Source organism: Gopherus flavomarginatus, chromosome 4, assembly GCF_025201925.1.
Source record: "Gopherus flavomarginatus isolate rGopFla2 chromosome 4, rGopFla2.mat.asm, whole genome shotgun sequence".
Taxonomy (NCBI): domain Eukaryota; kingdom Metazoa; phylum Chordata; order Testudines; family Testudinidae; genus Gopherus; species Gopherus flavomarginatus.
This window is the reverse complement of record NC_066620.1, coordinates 148,407,139-148,426,826: the sequence shown is the minus strand read 5'-3', so window position 1 is coordinate 148,426,826 and position 19,688 is coordinate 148,407,139. Positions and strand designations below refer to the sequence as shown.

Genomic DNA, 19,688 nt, shown 5'->3' with positions numbered 1-19,688 from the left:
TTTAGATTAGTGACTCCTTAAAACAATCATTAATATTTTATATTGCAACAGAGCAGTTTACAATTTATTTAAAATATGCAAAAACCAACCAACCAATTTCCTCCCACCCCCAGAAAAAAAACCCAAGATGACAAAAATCAATCAAACAAACAAAAAGACACCACAACCATAAGTAATTCTAATATACATGCCACCTGGTAAGGTCTATCCCATGTACTACACAGGAGAAAATTCAATATGATAGGATGATTTTCGGTAAATGCATGATAATATTTATATAACTGAAAAATGGAATTAGTCCACATGCATATTGTTCCATAATTGACCACAATGGGGTTTCTGAAGCATCTGATACTGAGCACTGTCAGAGACAGAACATAGGACTAGATGGAACCTTGGTCTAATTAGTATGGTAATTCCTAAGAGGTTTCCCCCACCCCCAATGAACTATAGTATTTTTTAGTTTTAAACCTTTGGATATGTTAACTGTGTACAGTGTATAGGCCCTTTGAACAGCAAAAAGCCTCAGGTTTGCAAACATCATTTAATTGCTGATGTATTGCAAACTATAAGATACAGAACACAGAGCCAGATCTTTGACCCCCCACTAAAGCCAGGTCTATACTTAAAAAGCTAGGTCTGCCCAGCTACATCGCTCAGGGGTGTAAAAAATCCACATTCCTGAGGGTATGTCTACACTACCTGCCGAATTGGTGGATAGTGATTGATCTATCAGGGATTGATTTATTGTGTCTAGTGTAGACACAATAAAATTGATCCCTGATCGCTCTGCTGTCGACTCCGGAACTCCACCATGGCAAGAGGTGGAAGCAGAGTTGATGGGAGAGTGGCAGTGGTCAACTCACCGCCATCCTCACGGCCAGGTAAATCAACCTAAGATACGCCGACTTCAGCTACGCTATTCGCGTAGCTGAAGTTGTGTATTTTAGGTCGACCCCCCGCCCCCAGTGTAGACCTAGCTTGAGTAATGTTGTTAAGCCAACTTAACCCCAGAATTCTTCCATTTCCCTAGCTACCAGCTCTCAGGGAAGTGGATTAACTACAGCGATGGGATAAGAACCTGTCGCTGTAACGAGTGTCTACACTGAAGTGCTACAATGGTGCAGCTGCAGCTATGCTGCTGTGGTGGTTAAAGTGTAGAACAGTGGTTCTCAAATTTCTTTTTTTGCGGACAATTTGAAAATTGCTGAGAGTCTCAGCAGACCACTTAATGATCTTCCCAAATGTTGTTTGTACCATTAGCTAACTATTGTAAAGCTCTTTGGATAAAAGCGCTATATAAAAAAAAAATCTTAATAATTAACTTTTTTTGTTCTACAAATAAAAGCACACAACTCATATTTTAATATCACTAGTCTTACCTTTCTAATGCCATGGATGTGCCCTCTCTCTCCCGCCACAGCAGCCCCCGAGCTGGGGCTAGGAAGGAGTTGGGGAGGGGGGTCTCTCCCACCACAGCAGCCACAGAGCTGAGGCAGGGAAGGAGGGGGGTCTCTCCCCAGCAGCTGCAGCCCTGGAGCTGGGGAAAGTCGCTTCTTTCTTTGGCCACCACGGCCCTGCACATCCTAAATTACCTCCCACCCCCTCTTCTCACCCCACTGTCCTCGTCCCACCTACCCTCTATTCCCCCCAAGGCCACCACCTCACCTTACATGTGCATCTTCTCAAGGGTGCAGGCACCTTAGTGGAGCCATGCCTGTGTGGCTCCACTAATTAGGTGGATGGCCCTTTATTCTCTTGTGTGCTGCCACTCAGGCACGCACCTTAGAGGAAACTATCCGCGGACCACCTGAGTAGAGCTCGCGGACCACTGGTGGTCCACGGACCATAGTTTGAGGACCTCTGATGTAGAAGACATATCTTAAGTCTGCTTTGAATCATTCCTCTCCTACTCCTGCTTTATTGAGAAGCGCTGGTGTTGCTTGGAGTCTGGCTGTGGAAAGACAGGGGTCAAGACTGCGCGATCTCCATTCGTGTATGGATGTCACCTCCTCCAAACCATCTGACAAGAGTCTGCCATACTTTAGGAGCCGATCAGGAGCTGAGATTCAGTCCTGTGACACTCACTAGGAAACTAAGGGCATTTGAAAGTCAAGCAGTAAAAACTGACCTACTGCAAGATGCTGCTTCTTTTTCTTAACAGCCAATGAAAGTCAGAAGCTAGACTCTTACTTTCCATCACTCTCTCAAAAATGTTACCTATTTCACCCTCTCAGAATCTTCTGTTGCTATCAGATAATTCTATGGCATGATTAGAAGATGAAGGATGGTTGAGAAGATGAAGCCCAGGAGTGGAAGTGATGAAATTTGTTCCCCTACTCATCACTGCTAGTTCAAAATGATGATGGTATCTACCTTCCTCACAGGCATGTTGGGGGACTTTGGGCTTGATCCAAAGTCCATTAAAGTCAGTGGAAAGACTCTCAATGACTTTACTGGGTTTTAGACCAGACCTTTGAACATTAATGTTTATAAAGCAGTTGAGATACTCAAATGGCAAATGTTACAGTAATGCAAAATATTATTATTATAATGTGTGTCTATTATTGTGTAAACATCACCTCCTTTTTTGTATCTATTTCACTCATTGCCCTAGCATAGAGGTGGGCAAACTACGGCCCCCAGGCCACATCCGGCCTGTGGGACCCTCCTACCTAGCCCCTCAGTTCCTGGCCTGGGAGGCTAGCCCCTAGCCCCTTCTCTGCTGTTCCCCCTCCCCCGCAGCCTCAGCTCACTGCACAGCCAGCGCAATGCTCTGGGCGGTGAGGCTACAAGCTCTTGCCGGGAAGCACATCTGCAGAAGCACGGCCTGACCCGGTGCACTGTGCTGCGCGGTGGCGTGGCTGCCTCCAGCCGGGTGGCATGGCTGCCTGTCCTGGTGCTCTGGGTGGCACAGCTGTATCGCTGCCAGCCACCGGTGATCCAGGCAGTGTGGTAAGGGGGCAGAGAGGTTGGATAGAGTGCAGGGGAGTTCGGGGGAGTGGTCATGGGGCAGGGATGTGGATAGGGGTCGGGCCAGTCGGAGGGCGGTAACAGGGGGTTGAATGGGGGCAGGTGTCCCAGGGGGCAGTCAGAAAGGAAAGGGGGAGTTGGATGGAGTAGTGGGGGGCAGTCAGGGGGCTATAGGCCGGGGGGGGTCAGATAGGGATTGGGGGTCGGGCCAGACCTGACTGTTTGGGGAGGCACAGCCTCCCCTAATCAGCCCTCTGTACAATTTCAGAAACCCGATGTGGCCCTCAGGCCAAAATGTTTGCCCGCCCCTGCCCTAGCACTTGGTGTTCTTCTCTTTTAGTCGAGAGCATAGTCCTCTCCAGAAAGCAGAGTTAATTTATCATGAGACAATTAAATGTCTGGGTAGTACTGAATTATGTTTTATTAACTTCCCACACAAATGCTGTGGAACCTTTCCTGTTACATTATGTCTCGGCTCCATAATCAAACTGTAACTGACAGAAAATTATTTGTAATCTCACCCAGTGGTTAATACTATGTTGACGATAGTGCTGTTTCATAATGTAATTAATATTGTATGAATTATGAACTAGACAATAAATTAGACAGTTAATCTGTGAAGGAAAAACTAATTATCCCTTTACAACTTGTCCCTGACCTGCAAAGGTAAAGCTGCTTCTTTCAAACAGTGAAAAACAAACTGCATTGCCAGACTTTGTTTGCAGTGTTGTAGTAGCCGTGTGGGTGCCAGGATCTGAGCAAGACAAGGTGGCTCAGGTAATACCTTTTATTGGGCCAATTTCTGTCATTTCTTTTGAAGGATTTTAGGGCAGCAGAAAGCTATATTTGGACCATTATCCCAGTGGACAACACAGCGGACCCTGGGGCAAAACCAGGACAGTGCTATGTCATTAAGGCCCAAATGATGATACAAAATGTCAGATGGCCAAAAGCCTTTTTAGTCACAACAGCCGTAATACCAGTCCACATGACTGTGGTACCTCAGGAAGCACTGAAAACACCACTGCCCACAATCACAGCATCACCCCACACAGGTAGTTGGGGAATGGGTGGAACTTAAATTCTAAATTTAATTGGATGGCATTAAAGTCTTCAGAGGAAATGTACATGGCAATTAAATGCCACTCTAGCCAGACTTCTCTAGGGTGTCTGAAACTTGCACCTAAAGGCTGGTCCATACATAGTTGTTTTACTGATTTAACAGTATTGGTTCAAAAACATAGTCAAAATAATTCCAACTCCCTAGTGTGGATGCAGTTATACCAGTATAATGGTACTTACAGTGGTATAACTTTTTTCATATATTTATCTAAATAAACTATACCAATATAAGCACCTTTCTATTCATATAACTGTGTCAATAGTAAGGGGTTGCAGTGTTTTAATTATAGTAGTTTCTAAACTGCTGTAGCTGAAGTGGTACAAGAACTGTGTGTAGACAAGCCTTAAGAAAAATTAGGGTGCCTAAAATATAAGGGTGAATACAGAAGGGTGAACTGACTCACTCCTATTAGTTTTTAAGACACTATTAAGGGGTCAGATTAACAGAAGGAATAGTTTTACAGGGCTCAGGAGCCAAGTTTTCATAGGTCAATTAGATAACACAGAGGAACATAGGTATGGATGCACAGAAGGAGTTAGGCACCACCTAAGTTGCTGTTTTAGGCACCCAAATCCTAGGCGCACAAAACTGCTGAACACTGTAAGCACCTAAATTCACTTGGCTCCTAAGTAAAAGTTTCACAGGCACCAATGTTTCAGCCTCTGGGTATGCACCCTGCTGCTTCCCTCTTGGCATTTGGATGCCCATCTCTTGCCTAAACCCAGAGGGATTCATGAGCCAGAGGAAGATAGGCAGCTGACCACTTATCACATGCAGGTCCTGATCCAGTAGGTCTCCTCTTAGGGCCTTGCATCATGATAATGAAGGAATGATTGTAGCAGAGGGGCTGGACCTGGGGTCTCTCACCTCCAGGTGGGTTCCCTAAACACTGGACTACAGAGACATTCCCACACACTTTCTCTCTCCAGCCCGGTGACTGTTCCACAGTGGATAAAAACTTAAATAATCATTGGACACGAGAGAAAAAGAGCACATGAGAATGACTCTGCAGGCCAGTGATTAGGGCACCCATCTGGGAGGTGGGAGACCTGGGGTCCTCCAGTTACTGTTACAATCACTATCATTATTTTATCCAGTGGAACAGCTTCAGCAAGAGAGACTGAGGGAGCTCGACATAAAATATCCCATAGCTCAGTGGTTGGCACATTCTCCCATGAAGTGGAAAACCCCTGCCCAAATCCTTTCTTCCCCTCTGGCAGAGGAACGGAGACTGCACCTTGGTCACCCATATCCCAGGCAAGTGCTCTAGCCACTGGGCTAAACATTATAAGGCGGATCAGTGATGGCACCACCTTATCCTCTGGCCATTTTGTGTGGAACAAGGCAGGCACCTAACTCACTCCCTCAAGAATCTCCTAAGGCACTTGACTCCAGGCTGCAGGTTCCTGTTTGTGGGTCGCTAAGCAGAGCTAGGCACCTCTCTGCAGCCTGGACTTAGGCACTCATCTTCATGAGAGAGGCATGGCTTAGCACAGCACTCTGTCGTCAGCACCTCCCATTGGCTGGCTTAGATGGTTCCCCGCCCAGTGTGCTGGCTTTTGTTAAGGTGACCACATTTCCTAAAGAGAAAACGGGACACCCCCAGCCACTCGCCCGAGGCCCTGCCCCATGCTGTTTCCTTTCACTGGAGCCTTGCCCTCCACACCACCCCTGCGCAAAGCTGTTGCCTGCTTACTGGAACCCTGCAGGAGGCTGTTGTCCGGTCGCTGGAACACTGCAGGGGTTTGCAAGAGCAAACAAGACAAATGTCCTCCTTTTGGAAAATAAGTCAGGACGGCTAGGAAAGGAAGGGACTATCCTGGCGAAAATGGGACATATGGTCACGCTAGACTTTGTGGATTGCATGCTTAGTGCCTGTCTCTCCTCATTCAGTGTGAATCGTAGTGGAGTTCCTGTGATTTTCTAGGTGCAAAAGTTAGGTGCCATGATGCTCAGCATTGCAACACCTAAGTCCCTCTGTGGATCCCACAGCTGGTGTCCAGAAAAAAATCCTATTCAGTAATGGAGGGCAGGGAGGATTAGGCCTCTCTGCTGCTCCCACTCTGCAAACCATCTGAATAATCAAACGGGTAGAATGAGTGAGCTGCCACACACTGAAGAATCAGGAAAGGGAGGCCAAGCAACCAATCTAGAGGCTAGCCAGCCAGCAGAAGGTATCCTAGTGAGTCCCAGCTGCCTTCTCTGAAGGCCATGGCTCTTGGAGCTCTGGGGGAAATATGGGAGCTATGCTCTGAGAAAACAACACAACCTGTTGTGTGTTACCCTCATAGTCTGATCTGAACAAAATTAAAGTCACCATGTGTAACATCCCCACTGAAAGCCTCGAGGAGTGGAGTACAGGTGCTAATAAGTTATGTAATACAAATAAACCAATATTGCTCTCTGTGTGTCTAAAAGGCTTGCTCTTCACCATAGCTAGGCATTCACACAGAGGGAAGCTACTTCCTATTGCTCAAACCATGCTGGGACATCAGAGTTGTTGAGGACAAAAGAGCTGTGACAGGCACTTGGAAACCTTTCACAAGCACCTGGCTGGCAGCACAACCAGCATGGTCAGTGTAGAATTATGTCCTGCTTCTAAAGGCTGCATTGTTCACCCATGGAGCAATTCCTAGAACTGAGCGAAAGCCTGCAGCAGGGTTCCAGGTTACAATGTAATCAGATCCCCTCCTGATCACAGCAAACTGGAAATCTTACACAGGTAAAGACTGCAGCCACGGATAGCCTTCGTGTCTACTACGGCAGGGGTTCTCAACCTTTTTCTTTCAGAGGCCCCCCCAACATGCTATAAAAACTCCACAGCCCACCTGTGCTACAACAACTGTTTTTCTGCATATCAAAGCAAGGGCTGGTGTTAAGGGGTAGCAAGCAGGCAGTTGCCCAGGGCCCCATGGCTCCAGCTTCTGCTTCAGCCCTGGGTGGTGGCTGAGCTTATACTCACTGGGGCTCCGGGCAGAAAGCCTAAAGCTGGTCCTGCTTGGTGGACCTCCCTGAAACCTGCTCACAGACCTGCAGAGAGCCCGGGACCCCTGGTTGAAAGCCACTGTTCTACGGTATTTTGGAAGGCCTAGTGGCTGGAAGTGCCATGGCAGAAGTGACCACTACAGACAAAGTGTGTGTCCATAGTACCACCTTCTCCAAGTCCTCCTTAGCTCATCATATGGGTGTACAATGGCTTCAGGAGTGAACCTGTACCTCTGCATCAATTACACCTCCATGCAGCTGAGGAAGGTTCCACAGGGCTGATATATTTTACTGCAGTGCCATACTCCTCCTCTCCTTTACCACCTAAAAAGGAGTTGGGCCTGGAGACAGTGCAACAGATAAGCTGTGCAGCAGCCCTTCATTGGTTGAGACCCCCCTTCAAACCAAAACCACATCCCTGCTTCCCTTCCATGCTCCCAGAAGCCTGTCCCATACCCTTCTCTTGCCCAGCTACTACAATTAGTTGCCTGTCTCCCTCCCAACCCTTCTTCATGTCCTAGTCCAGCCCAGACTGTTCTGTTTGCGTAGCGATCCTTTAATCAGTGTGTAATAGAGGCTGGGGGTATTTGTATATGTGTGAGACAGTGGATAGATGTGGGGTGACTGGGTGAACTTGGTTTGGCACTAGAGCAACAGCCGCTAGCTGCATGCATGGGACATCCCTGAAAATGCCTGGTTTTTGCCCTTAACCACTGTCCATTCCCAATCCTTTTTTTAAAGGGCAATGAGTGCCCACAGGCCTCCCCTTAAGATCCTTTGAGCTGCTGATGCTTAGGACAATGCTGCCCTTAAAGATTGCCACTTATTCAAAGAGTAAATACATGCAGTACTGACCGTTGGAACTGCTTCAACATACCAAATATTTACGGCCCTTGGTAAACTGAAAATGGCATCCTTCAGGTACAAGATAAAACCAGGCAGAGTTTTATCCAGCAATATAGCTGCGTGAACAACTCCTGTGCCAGTCAATGGGAATTCCACGGGCAGGAGGCCTGGGTAAAATGAATCCTCCATGAAGCTGGTAAGAAACGGTTAAGCTGTTTTTCTCTGTGGATCTAGTTGATTGTGCGCTCTTTAGGCCCTAATCATGCAGTCAGAACCAAGTGAATGGACCCCCTGCACCCATGTGGTGCTCCACTGACTTCAATGGGGCTCTGTGCAGTGCACATCTGTCCACATGCAGGGGGATGGTGTGCTTATTCTGTATGTTTGAAGAGTTGTTTGTTTGTTTGTTTTTTAAAATTCCTTTGTGCTATGTGCTGCCAGTCTGACAACCCTGGAGAGCATTCTGTTAATACACAGAAGAGGTACTGTATGAGTAGTGGCAAATTTAGGGATGGGCTACCTCTATGAGTGAGTGGATTTTTCCATATGTCATTACTTGCCTTCTCATCTCAGACTGCTAACGGACACATGCCAGCTAGTACCAAACACTTCTGTTTTTTAGATGTCTGGCATTTAATAAGGATGTGTTAAATGCATACACAGACTCTTCTATAGATTTACTGCTGTACTTCCTCTTCCTCCTCCAGACTTTGACCAGCCACTGTATAACTTTGGCAATTACAGTACAAGATATTTATTATAATAAATAATGGCAATATTAATGGACTGTCCTGAAACTGCAGACATTTTAAAATGAACTGAACATACTAGTATTGCGTATATCAAGCATTTGGTAATAAACACTTCTCCTATCAGAATGTATAATGGTATCCTGGATTTAAATGACCATCTGTCAGCCAGGAAGGGTAGATAAATTACAACATTCTTTAATCCAGCGGGTCATAAGAAAGCACATTCTCCTTAATCCTTTGCTCTAAAAGCTTGGTTTGCTGTCGCATATAACTGCAAGACTGTGAGCAAAACATTAACACATAGTCTAAATATTCTCTTAGTTTATAAGAAGAGACAAGGTCAGCAAGTATTGTACATGAGTTGATTACACACAAACATTGTCATAGTGAGATATAACCTTAGGATTTCACAGTAATCTAGAAATAAATGTTAACTGAACCTGGATATATTTTTTACCAGTCAAAGGTTCAGCTCAATACGAGGAATTTAAAATCCATAAATGATGCTTCTATCTACATTCTCATGGTTTTGCTGAAAGTTATTTGGTGATCCTAGGAGGAAGACCATGTTGTTGTAAGCCCTCTCAGTCATAAGAATGTGCTGTGCTGTAAATTCAGAACAGAAACAAGGATGGTCTTTCCCTATGAACAGTTCTTTCGAATCTCTCTCATCAGTCCACTCACCAGTGAGACACTGTTCTGTACAGTTTTTCTTACAGAAAAGATAGTCCAAAAATAGGAATCAGATGCATGAGTTTTCATACCTCCAAAACCTGGTCTCATGCTGAAATCATGGTCATCTATTCTCAGGAGTTGTTCTGACTTGGTTAGCGGTGATTTGGTGATGTCAGGGCTTCGTTTTAGTATTGGGCTATGTGGAAAAGATATACAGCATTATTAGAATTAACTGCGTTTAAGAGACATTCAATTATTTGATGCTAATCCTTCAACTAGAGACCAGTCTTGTTCATCTACCAATTAAACTATATCCCTGTGTTCATATCTGATGTGTGATAGCATGTCATTTAAAAAGAACTCTTGGATTTTACATGGTGAGACAGGGTATTCTGAATGATTCTCATTCTAATACTGGCTGAGGCAAAATATTCATTTCAAACTCTTGTTTCTGTATAAAGATTATCTGTGTTTGTAATATATTTTAGATACAAAAATTCAAATGTTTGTTTACACTAGATGCTATTAGAAGTGAATAAAAGAATAAGCGTTTTGGGGGAGGAGGGCAGCATTTCTGACGTAGATTTATGGTAGGACACGAGGATAGGAATTAGGGAGACAATATCTCAAATAAAAGCCTACTGGCTGCAGCCCAGGAACAAAATGGAGATGGACTGGGAACCCAGCCAGGAGGCAAGTTGACTTGCAGCTTGGAATAAAATGATTAACTCCTGCCCCAGATTTCTAAAGAGAACAGAGAGTGCTAGAGATAGGAATATATGAGGTCATACCAGAAGTGTATACAGTTGCACCATATCTTGTAGTCGATACTTTGCTTTGAGTGTGTGCCAAGTTTACCTCTGAAAACAGAGTAAAGTGTTTCAGTCTAAAGACAGATTTCAAGTGCAGCATCTCTCTGATGTAGTTATACTTAATGTGGGAGTCAGAGTTGGCTATAGAGTAGGTGGCTCTCTTTTATGGGCTAGGCTGCTTGAGGAACCCAAGAAAAAGGATGATTCAGGAAGGTTTTCTGTTTCCGATCAAAAAATATATTGGATGTCAACAGCTTGCGCTCAGACACCCCTTTTCACAATTAATTAAAAAGGTAAGTCAGTAATAGACCAACCAAAACAAAAAACCAAAAATCCTTGACTGTGGCATGCTTTCTGAATGTAAAAGAAGAATCTTTGAGAGAGAAAATTTATTTCTAGTGAATGTGGGGTCTTCTTTATCATGTTGAATTCTCATAGATCATAAACATGAAGTCCAGAAGGACCATTAATATAATTTACTCTGCCTTCCTGCATAACACAGGCCATAAAATTTCACTAGCGATTTCTTCATCAAGCCTATAACTTCTGGTTGAGTTAGAATATACCTTTTAGAAAGAAAACCAGTCCTGATTTAAGGATTTTGTGTGTTGGAGGATCCACCACATCCCTAGGTGAGTTGTTCCAATGTTTCCTTACCCTCACAAATAAACGTTTGTGCCTTATTTATAGTCTGAATTTGTCTAGCTTTAACTTATTGTTATACTCTTTTAGGCTAGATTAAAGAGCCCTTACTAGGTAGGTACTTATAGACCACGATCAAGATACTTTCAACCTTCTTTATTAAGCTAAATAGGTTGAGCTTCTTTAGCCTCTCACTGTAAGGCAGGCTTTCCAGACCTCAGATCACTCTTGTAGCTCTTTTCTGAGCCCTTTCCAGTTTGTCAACATCCTTTTTGAATTGTTCATACCAGAACAGAATATAAAATCCCAGTAATGGTCTCTCTAATGACATATACACTGGTAATACCACCACCTTACTTCTACTCAATATTCCTCTGCTTATACATAGAAGGATTGCATGGATTTGTTCTCTTAGCCCCAAACTCATCTTCAGCTGGGTATTCACCATGATCCCTACATCCTTTTCTGTGTTACTGTCCCCCAGCCTGCATAATCTACATTCTTTGTTCATAGTTGTATAGACTTGTATTTAACGATATTAAACACATGTTCAAGTGCATCCAGTTTACCATACAATCCAGAACATTCTGTAGACCTGACCTGTCATTTATAGAACTGGCTCAACAACAGTTTTTGTGTTGGTTGACAATTGAAAAATCAATTGTTTCAGGTTGAATGACAATATTTTGACCCCAGAACACCACATTTCCATTTTAAGCATTTTTTAAATGAAATGAAAGGACATTTAGAAACAAAGTTGCTTGGAACAGAAAAAAAACCAATGTTTTGATTTTTTTGGAATTTCTGAAGGTTTTTGTTCCCCAAACAAAACAATTTGACAAAAATCAGCACAAATTTGCATTTTTCCCTGAAAAAAGTTTGTAAAAAAAATGTCACTAAGCTCTATTCATCTACCACAATGCCAATTTGTGTCATCCACACACTTTCGAGCTATGATTTTATGTTTTGTTTTAGATCAGTGATAAGAGATATTGAATAGTGCAGGTCTGAGAACAGATTCCAGCAGGACTGGGAACACGCCCATGGGATATTAAGTCCCCATTTACAATGGAGCAGAGAGAGGGAGTTTGGGGGCAGGAGGGGATATGTGGGAAGGGGGAGGGGGTGCACGCTCTGGGAGGGAGTTTGGGGATAGGAGGGAGTGCAGGGGTGAGGGCTGTGAGGCTGAGGATGTGGGGTTCATGATTCAGGAGGGGGTTCAGGGCTGAGGCAGAGGATTAGGGTGCAGGGAGATGAGGGCTCTGGCTGGGGCTGAGGATGCGGGGTTCATGATGCAGGAGGGGGCTAAGGGCTCGGGCAGAGGATAAGGGTGCAGGGGGATGAGGGCTGGGGATGAGGGGTTTGGGGTGTTGGAGAGGCTCAGGGCTAGGGTGGAAGGGCAGGGTAAGGGCAGCCTGCCCTGCCATCAGCAGTTGGGGGGCACTAGGACCCCGGGGCAGCAGACAGCAGTTGATGCTGGGAGCAGGTGTAGTGTAGGATACCGCTCCATGTAGGAATGTGCTACACCAGCAGCACAAGCAGGCACGGGAGAGGCGTGCACCACATTCTTTCAGGCAGGGACGCAGTGGGGCGGGTGGGGGAGATGCATGGCGGGAGGGGTGGCAGGCGGGGGCAGAGCCCTGCTCCAGGCAGGACCAGGGGAGAGACCCAGCTCCAAATATTGTTGGAGCAGAGCCCCTAGCCCTGAATATTTCTGGAGCCCGGGCACCACAAAAGAATATAACTTGTTGCCTATGCTGCTGACTAAAGCTGGTCAAAATGTTTGAGAAAGGTTTTCCTGTCAAAAATGCTTTTTAGTCAGAAATGAGTCACCCAAAATCGGAGGCCACTTGGGAAGATTTTGGCCAATAAGTGTGAAGCTGGTCAAAAATATATAAATCTATTTAAATGAACATGTTCAAATAAAAACTATTTTATTTACTTGAAATTTTAATATTTTATTTTTTAGAATTTTCAATAAAAAGGTGAAATGAAGATTGTTGCTTTGTTCAAAATTTGAAATTTTTCATTGTAATTTTTGAAAACTGAAAACGTTTTGGGGATTGATTCAGTTTTTGTTCCTCTTCCCTTCCAAAAAAATATTTTCCCCTTTGGGGTCAGGGGAAAATACAATAGAGAGAGAAATGAGGATAACCCCCTCCAACCCCAAAAATCAAAGCCCAACCTTTTTGGATTTTTGAAACAGAAACAAAAATGTTTTCTAGCTGAAACATCAAAACAAAAACAGAACAAATGTTTTCAATTTTTTTTTAATCAAAATATCAAACCTTCAAACAAAGCAATAGTTTGTAAGAATTTTAGGTTCATTCAAAATGACTTTCCACTGAAAAAATGTTGACAAAGATTTTGACTAATCCAATGTGATTTGCTGCTTTCTTCTTCCTTTTTGGAGCACGGGAAGAGGAAAATGGTCCCCCAAATCTACAGCAGACACTCCTCAGGGTAAGCAAAGTAGAACCCCTACCTTGTTCTAATTTGGTGGAGGAACAGCCTCCTCTATCTATGCTGCAATGAACTGATTCAGAGTAAGGCACTGAGACACAGTTTTCCCTCCTCACTTTCTGATGTACTGGCCTCCACTGAGCAGCCCTGAGTTTTGTGGATATCTAAATCTGGCTCTGTTTAATACCCGTGCTAAGGAGATTGCCTTAACGATCAGAAGGACAGAACTGAAGAGAGGGAAATGAGTGACATTTCCTGATGCCAAGTTTGCCAACCGCTGCATTAGTGGCTAGGACTGACATTGCACAGTACTTCTGTTACAGAGACTGCTGCTGTGGTCTCTGTATAGGTTAGGCTGATGTGGAAGATTACAACTGACACACAGACACTGTATTTTTCAGCCACATATATTCTGTGCACATATACTGCAGCACCAGAAAGCACAGTTGTAGACCCCGGAGGAGAATGCTAGTATCTGTGGGAGAGGAGTAGGGGGGGTGAGTGCACTGGATTTCTAAAAGACGCCTTGGAAGCCAATTTGTTTCTCGAACTCACTGTCCTCCTCTGGGATTCATATGGTTCTGTTCAAGGTACAGCTTCTCCCCTGTTCTCTTGACAATGCTCCCTTTTCCTGATTAGCTAGGGCTATACCGCAGCCATTATAAAAAGCTAGTGCCACCTACTGAATCTGTACATGTCACTGATCTCAGTCATATATTTAATGGTCCTGATCAAGGAGAGAAGCTTTCCATAAGGGACAGAAAAGTCAGCACGAGGCAGAACTCAAAGGATGTACTGGCATCTGAACTGCTACAGACTCTCCTGGGGTTCGAGGAGTGGGATTCCTAGCTAGACATAAGGGACGGTTGGACATCTTTTATATTCATTGACTTTAAGGCCAGAAAGGACTTTATGATCATCCATCTCCTGCATAATACAGGCCATAGATTTTACTGACTAATTTCTGCATAAAGCCCAATAACAGGTGCTCCAGTTCAACTACATATTTTAGAAATACATCACTATTGATTTAAAGATGTTCAGTGAGGGAGAATCCACTGCAGGCCTAGATAAGTTGTTTCAATGGCTCACTACCCTCACTGTTCCAAATGGAAATACAAGGTCGTTTTAAATTTGTCTAGCTTCAGCTTCCTGCCATAGTACCTTTTTGATGCCTTTGTCTGCTGGACTAACGATCCCTCTGCTATCAGAAGTCCTCTTCTGTAGATACTATTCTGTTACTAGAAGGGATGGGAACCCCCAGCTGCTAGGGTGAGTAGAGGGTGTGGAATTTCCTCAGTATCTCAGTTAAGGGCGAGATGGACAGATGTGTTTGTAACACACTGACGGTGATTGTTATGCATCTTTCTGTACCTGGGCCACAGAGGATGTGAGCTTATTACATCCTCCCATTACAGAAGCTGGCTCTTTAGCTTGAGCTGTAAAGATTAATGTATTCAGCTCTGGAGGTCCCTAGTCAATCCCTAGTGTGCTTGCCAAGATGGCACATGACACATAAGCAGCCACATGTCCAGGATTGAACAGGAGACCTCTTGAGCAAAAAGCACAGGTCTCTCCAGCTTAAACTAGAGAGCCAGGCTCTGTTATGGGAGGATGTAAAAGGCTCACATCCTCTGTGGCTCAGGTACAGAAAGATGCATTCCAGTCCCTGGAAAAATCATGGAGCAGGTTCTCGAGGAAACCATTCTGAAGCACTTGGAGGAGAGGAAGGTGATTGGGAACAGTCAACATGGATTCACCAAGGGCAAGTTATGCCTGACCAACCTAATTGCCTTCTATGATTAGATAACTGGCTCTGTGGATATGGGAAAAGCAGTGGACGTGATATATCTTGACTTTAGCAGAGCTTTTGATATGATCTTCCACAGTATTCTTGCCAGCAAGTTAAAAAATTATGGACTGAATGAATGGACTGTAAGGTGGAAAGAAAGCTGGCTAGATTGTGGGGTAAAACGGGTAGTGATCAACGGCTTGATGTCTAGTCGGCAGCTGGTATCAAGTGAGTACCACAGGTCAGTCCTGGGGCAGGTTTTGTTCAACATCTTTATTAATGATCTGGATGATGGGATGGATTGCACCCTCAGCAAGTTTGCAGATGACACTAAGATGGGGGGAGAGTTAGATACACTGGAGGGTAGGGATAGGATTCAGAGTGACCTAGACAAATTGGAGGATTGGGCCAAAAGAAATCTGATGAGGTTCAGCAAGGACAAATGCAGAGTCCTACACTTAGGATGAAAGAATCCCATGCACTGCTACAGGATGAGGACCGACTGGCTAAGCAGCAGTTCTGCAGAAAAGGACCTGGGGATTACAGTGGATGAGAAGCTGTATATGAATCAGCAGTGTGCCTTGTTGCCAAGAAGGCTAATGGAATATTGGGCTGCATTAGTAGGAGCATTGCCAGCAGATCGAGGGAAGTGATTATTCGGCACTGGTGAGGCCACATGTGGAGTACTGCGTCCAGTTTTGGGACCCCCACTACAGAAAGGATGTGAACAAATTGGAGAAAGTCCAGAGGAGGGCAACAAAAATGATCAGGGGGCTGGGGCACATGACATACGAGGAGAGGCTGAGGGAACTTGGGCTTGTTTAGTCTGCAGAAGAGAAGAGTGAGGGGGGATTTGATAGCTGCCTTCAACTACCTGAATGGGGATTCCAAAAAGGATGAAGTTCAACTGTTCTCAGTGGTGGCAAATGACAGAACAAGGAGCAATAGTCTCAAGTTGCAATGGGGGAGGTCTAGGTTGGATATTAGGAAACACTATTTCACTAGGAGGGTGGTGAAGCACTGGAATGGGTTACCTAGGGAGGTGATGAAATCTCCATCCTTAGAGATTTTTAAGGCCCAGCTTGACAAAGCCTTGGCTGGGATGATTTAGTTGGTATTGGTCCTGCTTTGAGCAGGGGGTTGGACTAGCTGACCTCCTGAGGTCTCTTCCAACCCTGATCTTCTATGATTCTATGATTCTGTAGATGGAGGCTGTAACAGTCTCATCTTCAGTGGATTAGGCACAAAGGAGGATACCACCACCTCCTGAGCAGTACGTTACCTGCCCTAGAAGCAGAGAGAACAGACTAACACCTCACCACTCTGAGCATCAAACCAGAACTTACCATTGGAATTCCCATGTTCATTTGCTACCTGGGATTTTTTTCTTAAATCTGACCCTTTCAGATGGGGAGGAAGGCATTGTGATTTTGCTGCTGACAGCCAATAATATAAAGAGCTAGCAAGATGTAATGGCTACCAGGACGATATGTTTTTAGTAGCATACCTGCCTTGCTTGTGTGTTTCTCCATGTGTTTCCCGTCTCTGTCTTTGCGGTTGACTGTAAGAAAAGGACAGAGACAAGGAAGAATTTAAACATTCAGAATATCACAAAAAGCTTGTCATATTATAAATCTAACCTAATGCCAGGAAAAAAGGTGGTGTTGGAGTCGGTAGTGGCAAGGGGTAGGTGGGAACTACAGCACCTATGTGTCCTTGCTTTACCCACCTTTACAAAGCATGTAAATGTTTCCACCTGCATTTTTTTTAATCCATCCTTCTGGTTGCCTCTTGAGTGCCAACATAGCCATAGGAGATGAGGACCTGCAGAGTACTCCTAAACTACTGTAAGTCAGGGGCGGCTCTAGGCACCAGCAAAGCAAGCAGCTGCATAGTGCAGCCCATTTGCAGGGGTGGCAGCTGGCAGGGATCTGGCCTGGGAGCTGAGAACCAACAGGGGACCCTGGGAGCTGTAGTTCCTTGGTTGGCTCTCTGCCTATATAGCCAGTCCTGGAGCAGGGAAAGAACTACATTTCCCAGAATTCTCTTGGCTGCTATCAACAGGAAAGGGAGGGGGAGGGAGTATGGTAGCTGAAACTTCATGATGCAGCTTGCTGTGAATGGAGAGCTCACTGCTAGAGCGGGGCGGCACTGTGAATGGGGAACAAGTGTGCCCAAGGAGTGGAAGGCTTTGGCCCAGATATTCCCTTCAGAAGACATCCCCAGACTGGATTAGGGATACTGGTATGACTTCACCTTGCAGTCCCTGAAGAAGGAATTGGGTGGACTAAATGTCTAGTGGGATCCACATACTTCCCTTACTAGGCTTCAGATAGACAGCGTCTATCTGAAGCCTAGTAAGGGAAGTATGTGGATCCCACTAGAATTTAAAATGATAAGTAAGGGAGAGGAGGCTCTGGACCTGGGCAGCTTTAGATACAGTACCAGGCACTTAGGAGGATTTCCGCTTCTGAGCCATGGAAGCAGAAATTGACTTTTCCTTTCCAGATTTAGCTAATATTCAGAAAGGGAATCTAGCACCTGCCTTCCAGGTTTGAACACCTCAAAATTCAGGAGTGCTCAAGCTCAAGCTCAATTTGGGCAGCTGTTACTTCATTTCTCCCAAATCAAATATACTGATCCACTGTAACTTGCTGTAGAAAAAGTAGGATAAAATTGAGCAAGAAATGCTTCCCAGTGGTTTTTAGGACAGGAATTGCTATTTTCAACAGCCATCGCTTTTTAGTTTTATTTGTTTAAAAGGAAGACAGTGATATTGCATTGGCAAATTCCCCACAGAAACAAAGAGCAGAACAAAAGAATAATAAACTTTTCCTCATTTATGGAGGACGGTCTTATAATCTGCATCCAGATATCCTCCAGTCACACAAGCTGAAAATTGTTCCACTTTACTGCAGTTCTGTAACCATATGGGAACCAATCCTGTCTGTTCTGTGCACATCCAAAATTCCTGCTGAATGACACACCCTGGGAGCAACTTACCAGTGACCCAGGGCTGGGGCAAAAGGAGGGTGCAGGTGGGGGTGGGAGAGAGCCCAGGGCTAGGGCGGCAGGGGGTTCGGGTGGAAGGGACAGAATCCAGGGCTGGGGCGGCAGGGGGTGTGTGGGTGGGGGGCACTGTTGGGGGGGGGACGGGGGCCCAGGGCTGGGGTGGCAGTGGGTGCGGGGGGGGGAGATCCCAGGGCTTAGGTGGGGTGTGTTGGTGGGGGAGAGCCCAGGGTTGGGGTGGCAGGGAGTGTGGGTGGGGGGGACAGCCTAGGGCTGGGATGGCAGGGGGGTGTGGGTTGGGGGGGGACAGCCCAGGGCTGGGGCAGCAGGGGTTGTGGGGGGGAACCCAGGGCTGGGGTGGGGGCAGCCAAATTTTTTTTTGCTTGAGGTGACGAAAAACCTAGAGCCAGCCCTTCTGTCAGTATTGCTTCTAGGTTGCTTGACAGAGGGTTGAGACAAGATAGATCACATTCTTTACACAGGGTCCAATACTGTCCTTTGTAATAATTTACTTGGTTCCATTGGCTCAGCAAGAGGAAATCTATAATAATTTCTGGACCTATGTTTACTATAGGGCAGTATGGTCCTTTCTGCTTTAATTAGAAGCATGGTCAGCCTTTGGCTATAGGGAGGTTATTGACCCTGGCCAGTGATTGTCTATGAATAATGCAATACTCAGAGGTTATATGATTTCAGAGTAACTTATTTAAAACCCTGAATTTTTCTTGGGAGAGGATGGCAGAGTTAGTCTTAATTTGGTGTAATGGGTCTTTGTCCTCTACCCAGCTTTCTCTCTTGCTGCACTTTTGGATGCCACAGTACTGGGCTGGATTTTGTCATCCTGTACAGGAAAACACTTAACGGTGGAGAAATAAGAGATTTCTGTGCAATCGCCAAAGCAGTCAGCACTAGGTATTCAGAAGAGTGTGGCAGGACATACAGCAGACATTCAGTTTTATTCAGATAAAAAATTAGTCTTGGAAGAATGCAGGCAGCCTAAAGTGAATTATAAAAATACTGCAACCTACTAGGATAAACTTGTTCAGCCACTCCTGACAAATGAGAACTGCATTTCATTTGCACCTAGTTCAGAAACTCTGCAAAGCTACCTAGCAGCCAATTTTAGTTACACATCCTCTCAGCTGATAGTGGCATGCTTCTTATAAGGATGACATTTTTATATCTAAAATGTCCCATTTTTGTTGTGCTATTCTGTAAGGTACATAGATGAAACAGCAGGTATGTATGACAATGATATTTGTGTTCAGAAGAAGCCCCAGTCCCTATAAAGCCCAACCTGCTTTCTGGTTGTTACTTAAGGGTCTGATCTTGTAAATACACATGAAACATTCCCACTGATGTCAGTGGAACTCAGATTGCTCAAGTATACCTCATTTTGAGGGCCACCACCCATTTTAGTCCCCAAATTCCACATAATTTCCTGCTCACTGTTATTGTTAAAAATTATTTACATTAGAAATAAAGAACCAAGGTTACAGAAAGATAGTTACACCAAAGGAATTAATCCCACAGTATGTTACATTACCTGCATGAATATGCTTTTCGTATTCCTCATTTTGGGTCTCTGTCCCACATTATGTACCACGTTGAGCAGG

General features: G+C 44.9%; 2 protein-coding genes across 6 annotated transcripts in view; one reads left to right on the top strand and one right to left on the bottom strand.

Moving 5' to 3' along the window:
* PM20D2 (peptidase M20 domain containing 2) overlaps positions 1–19,688 on the top strand; it is a 224,417-nt gene that overhangs the window by 85,498 nt on the left and 119,231 nt on the right. The window lies entirely within an intron of this gene.
* LOC127049044 (gamma-aminobutyric acid receptor subunit rho-1) overlaps positions 1–19,688 on the bottom strand; it is an 89,776-nt gene that overhangs the window by 41,687 nt on the left and 28,401 nt on the right. Inside the window, exons 2-3 of one of the 2 annotated variants that reach the window (XM_050949306.1) lie at positions 16,571–16,624; positions 9,444–9,550 (exon numbers count right to left, since the gene is read on the bottom strand). In XM_050949306.1, coding sequence (XP_050805263.1) covers positions 9,444–9,550; positions 16,571–16,624 — 161 coding nt within the window. The remainder of the gene's footprint in view (positions 1–9,443; positions 9,551–16,570; positions 16,625–19,688) is intronic. The other variant, XM_050949307.1, reaches the window with a different exon arrangement.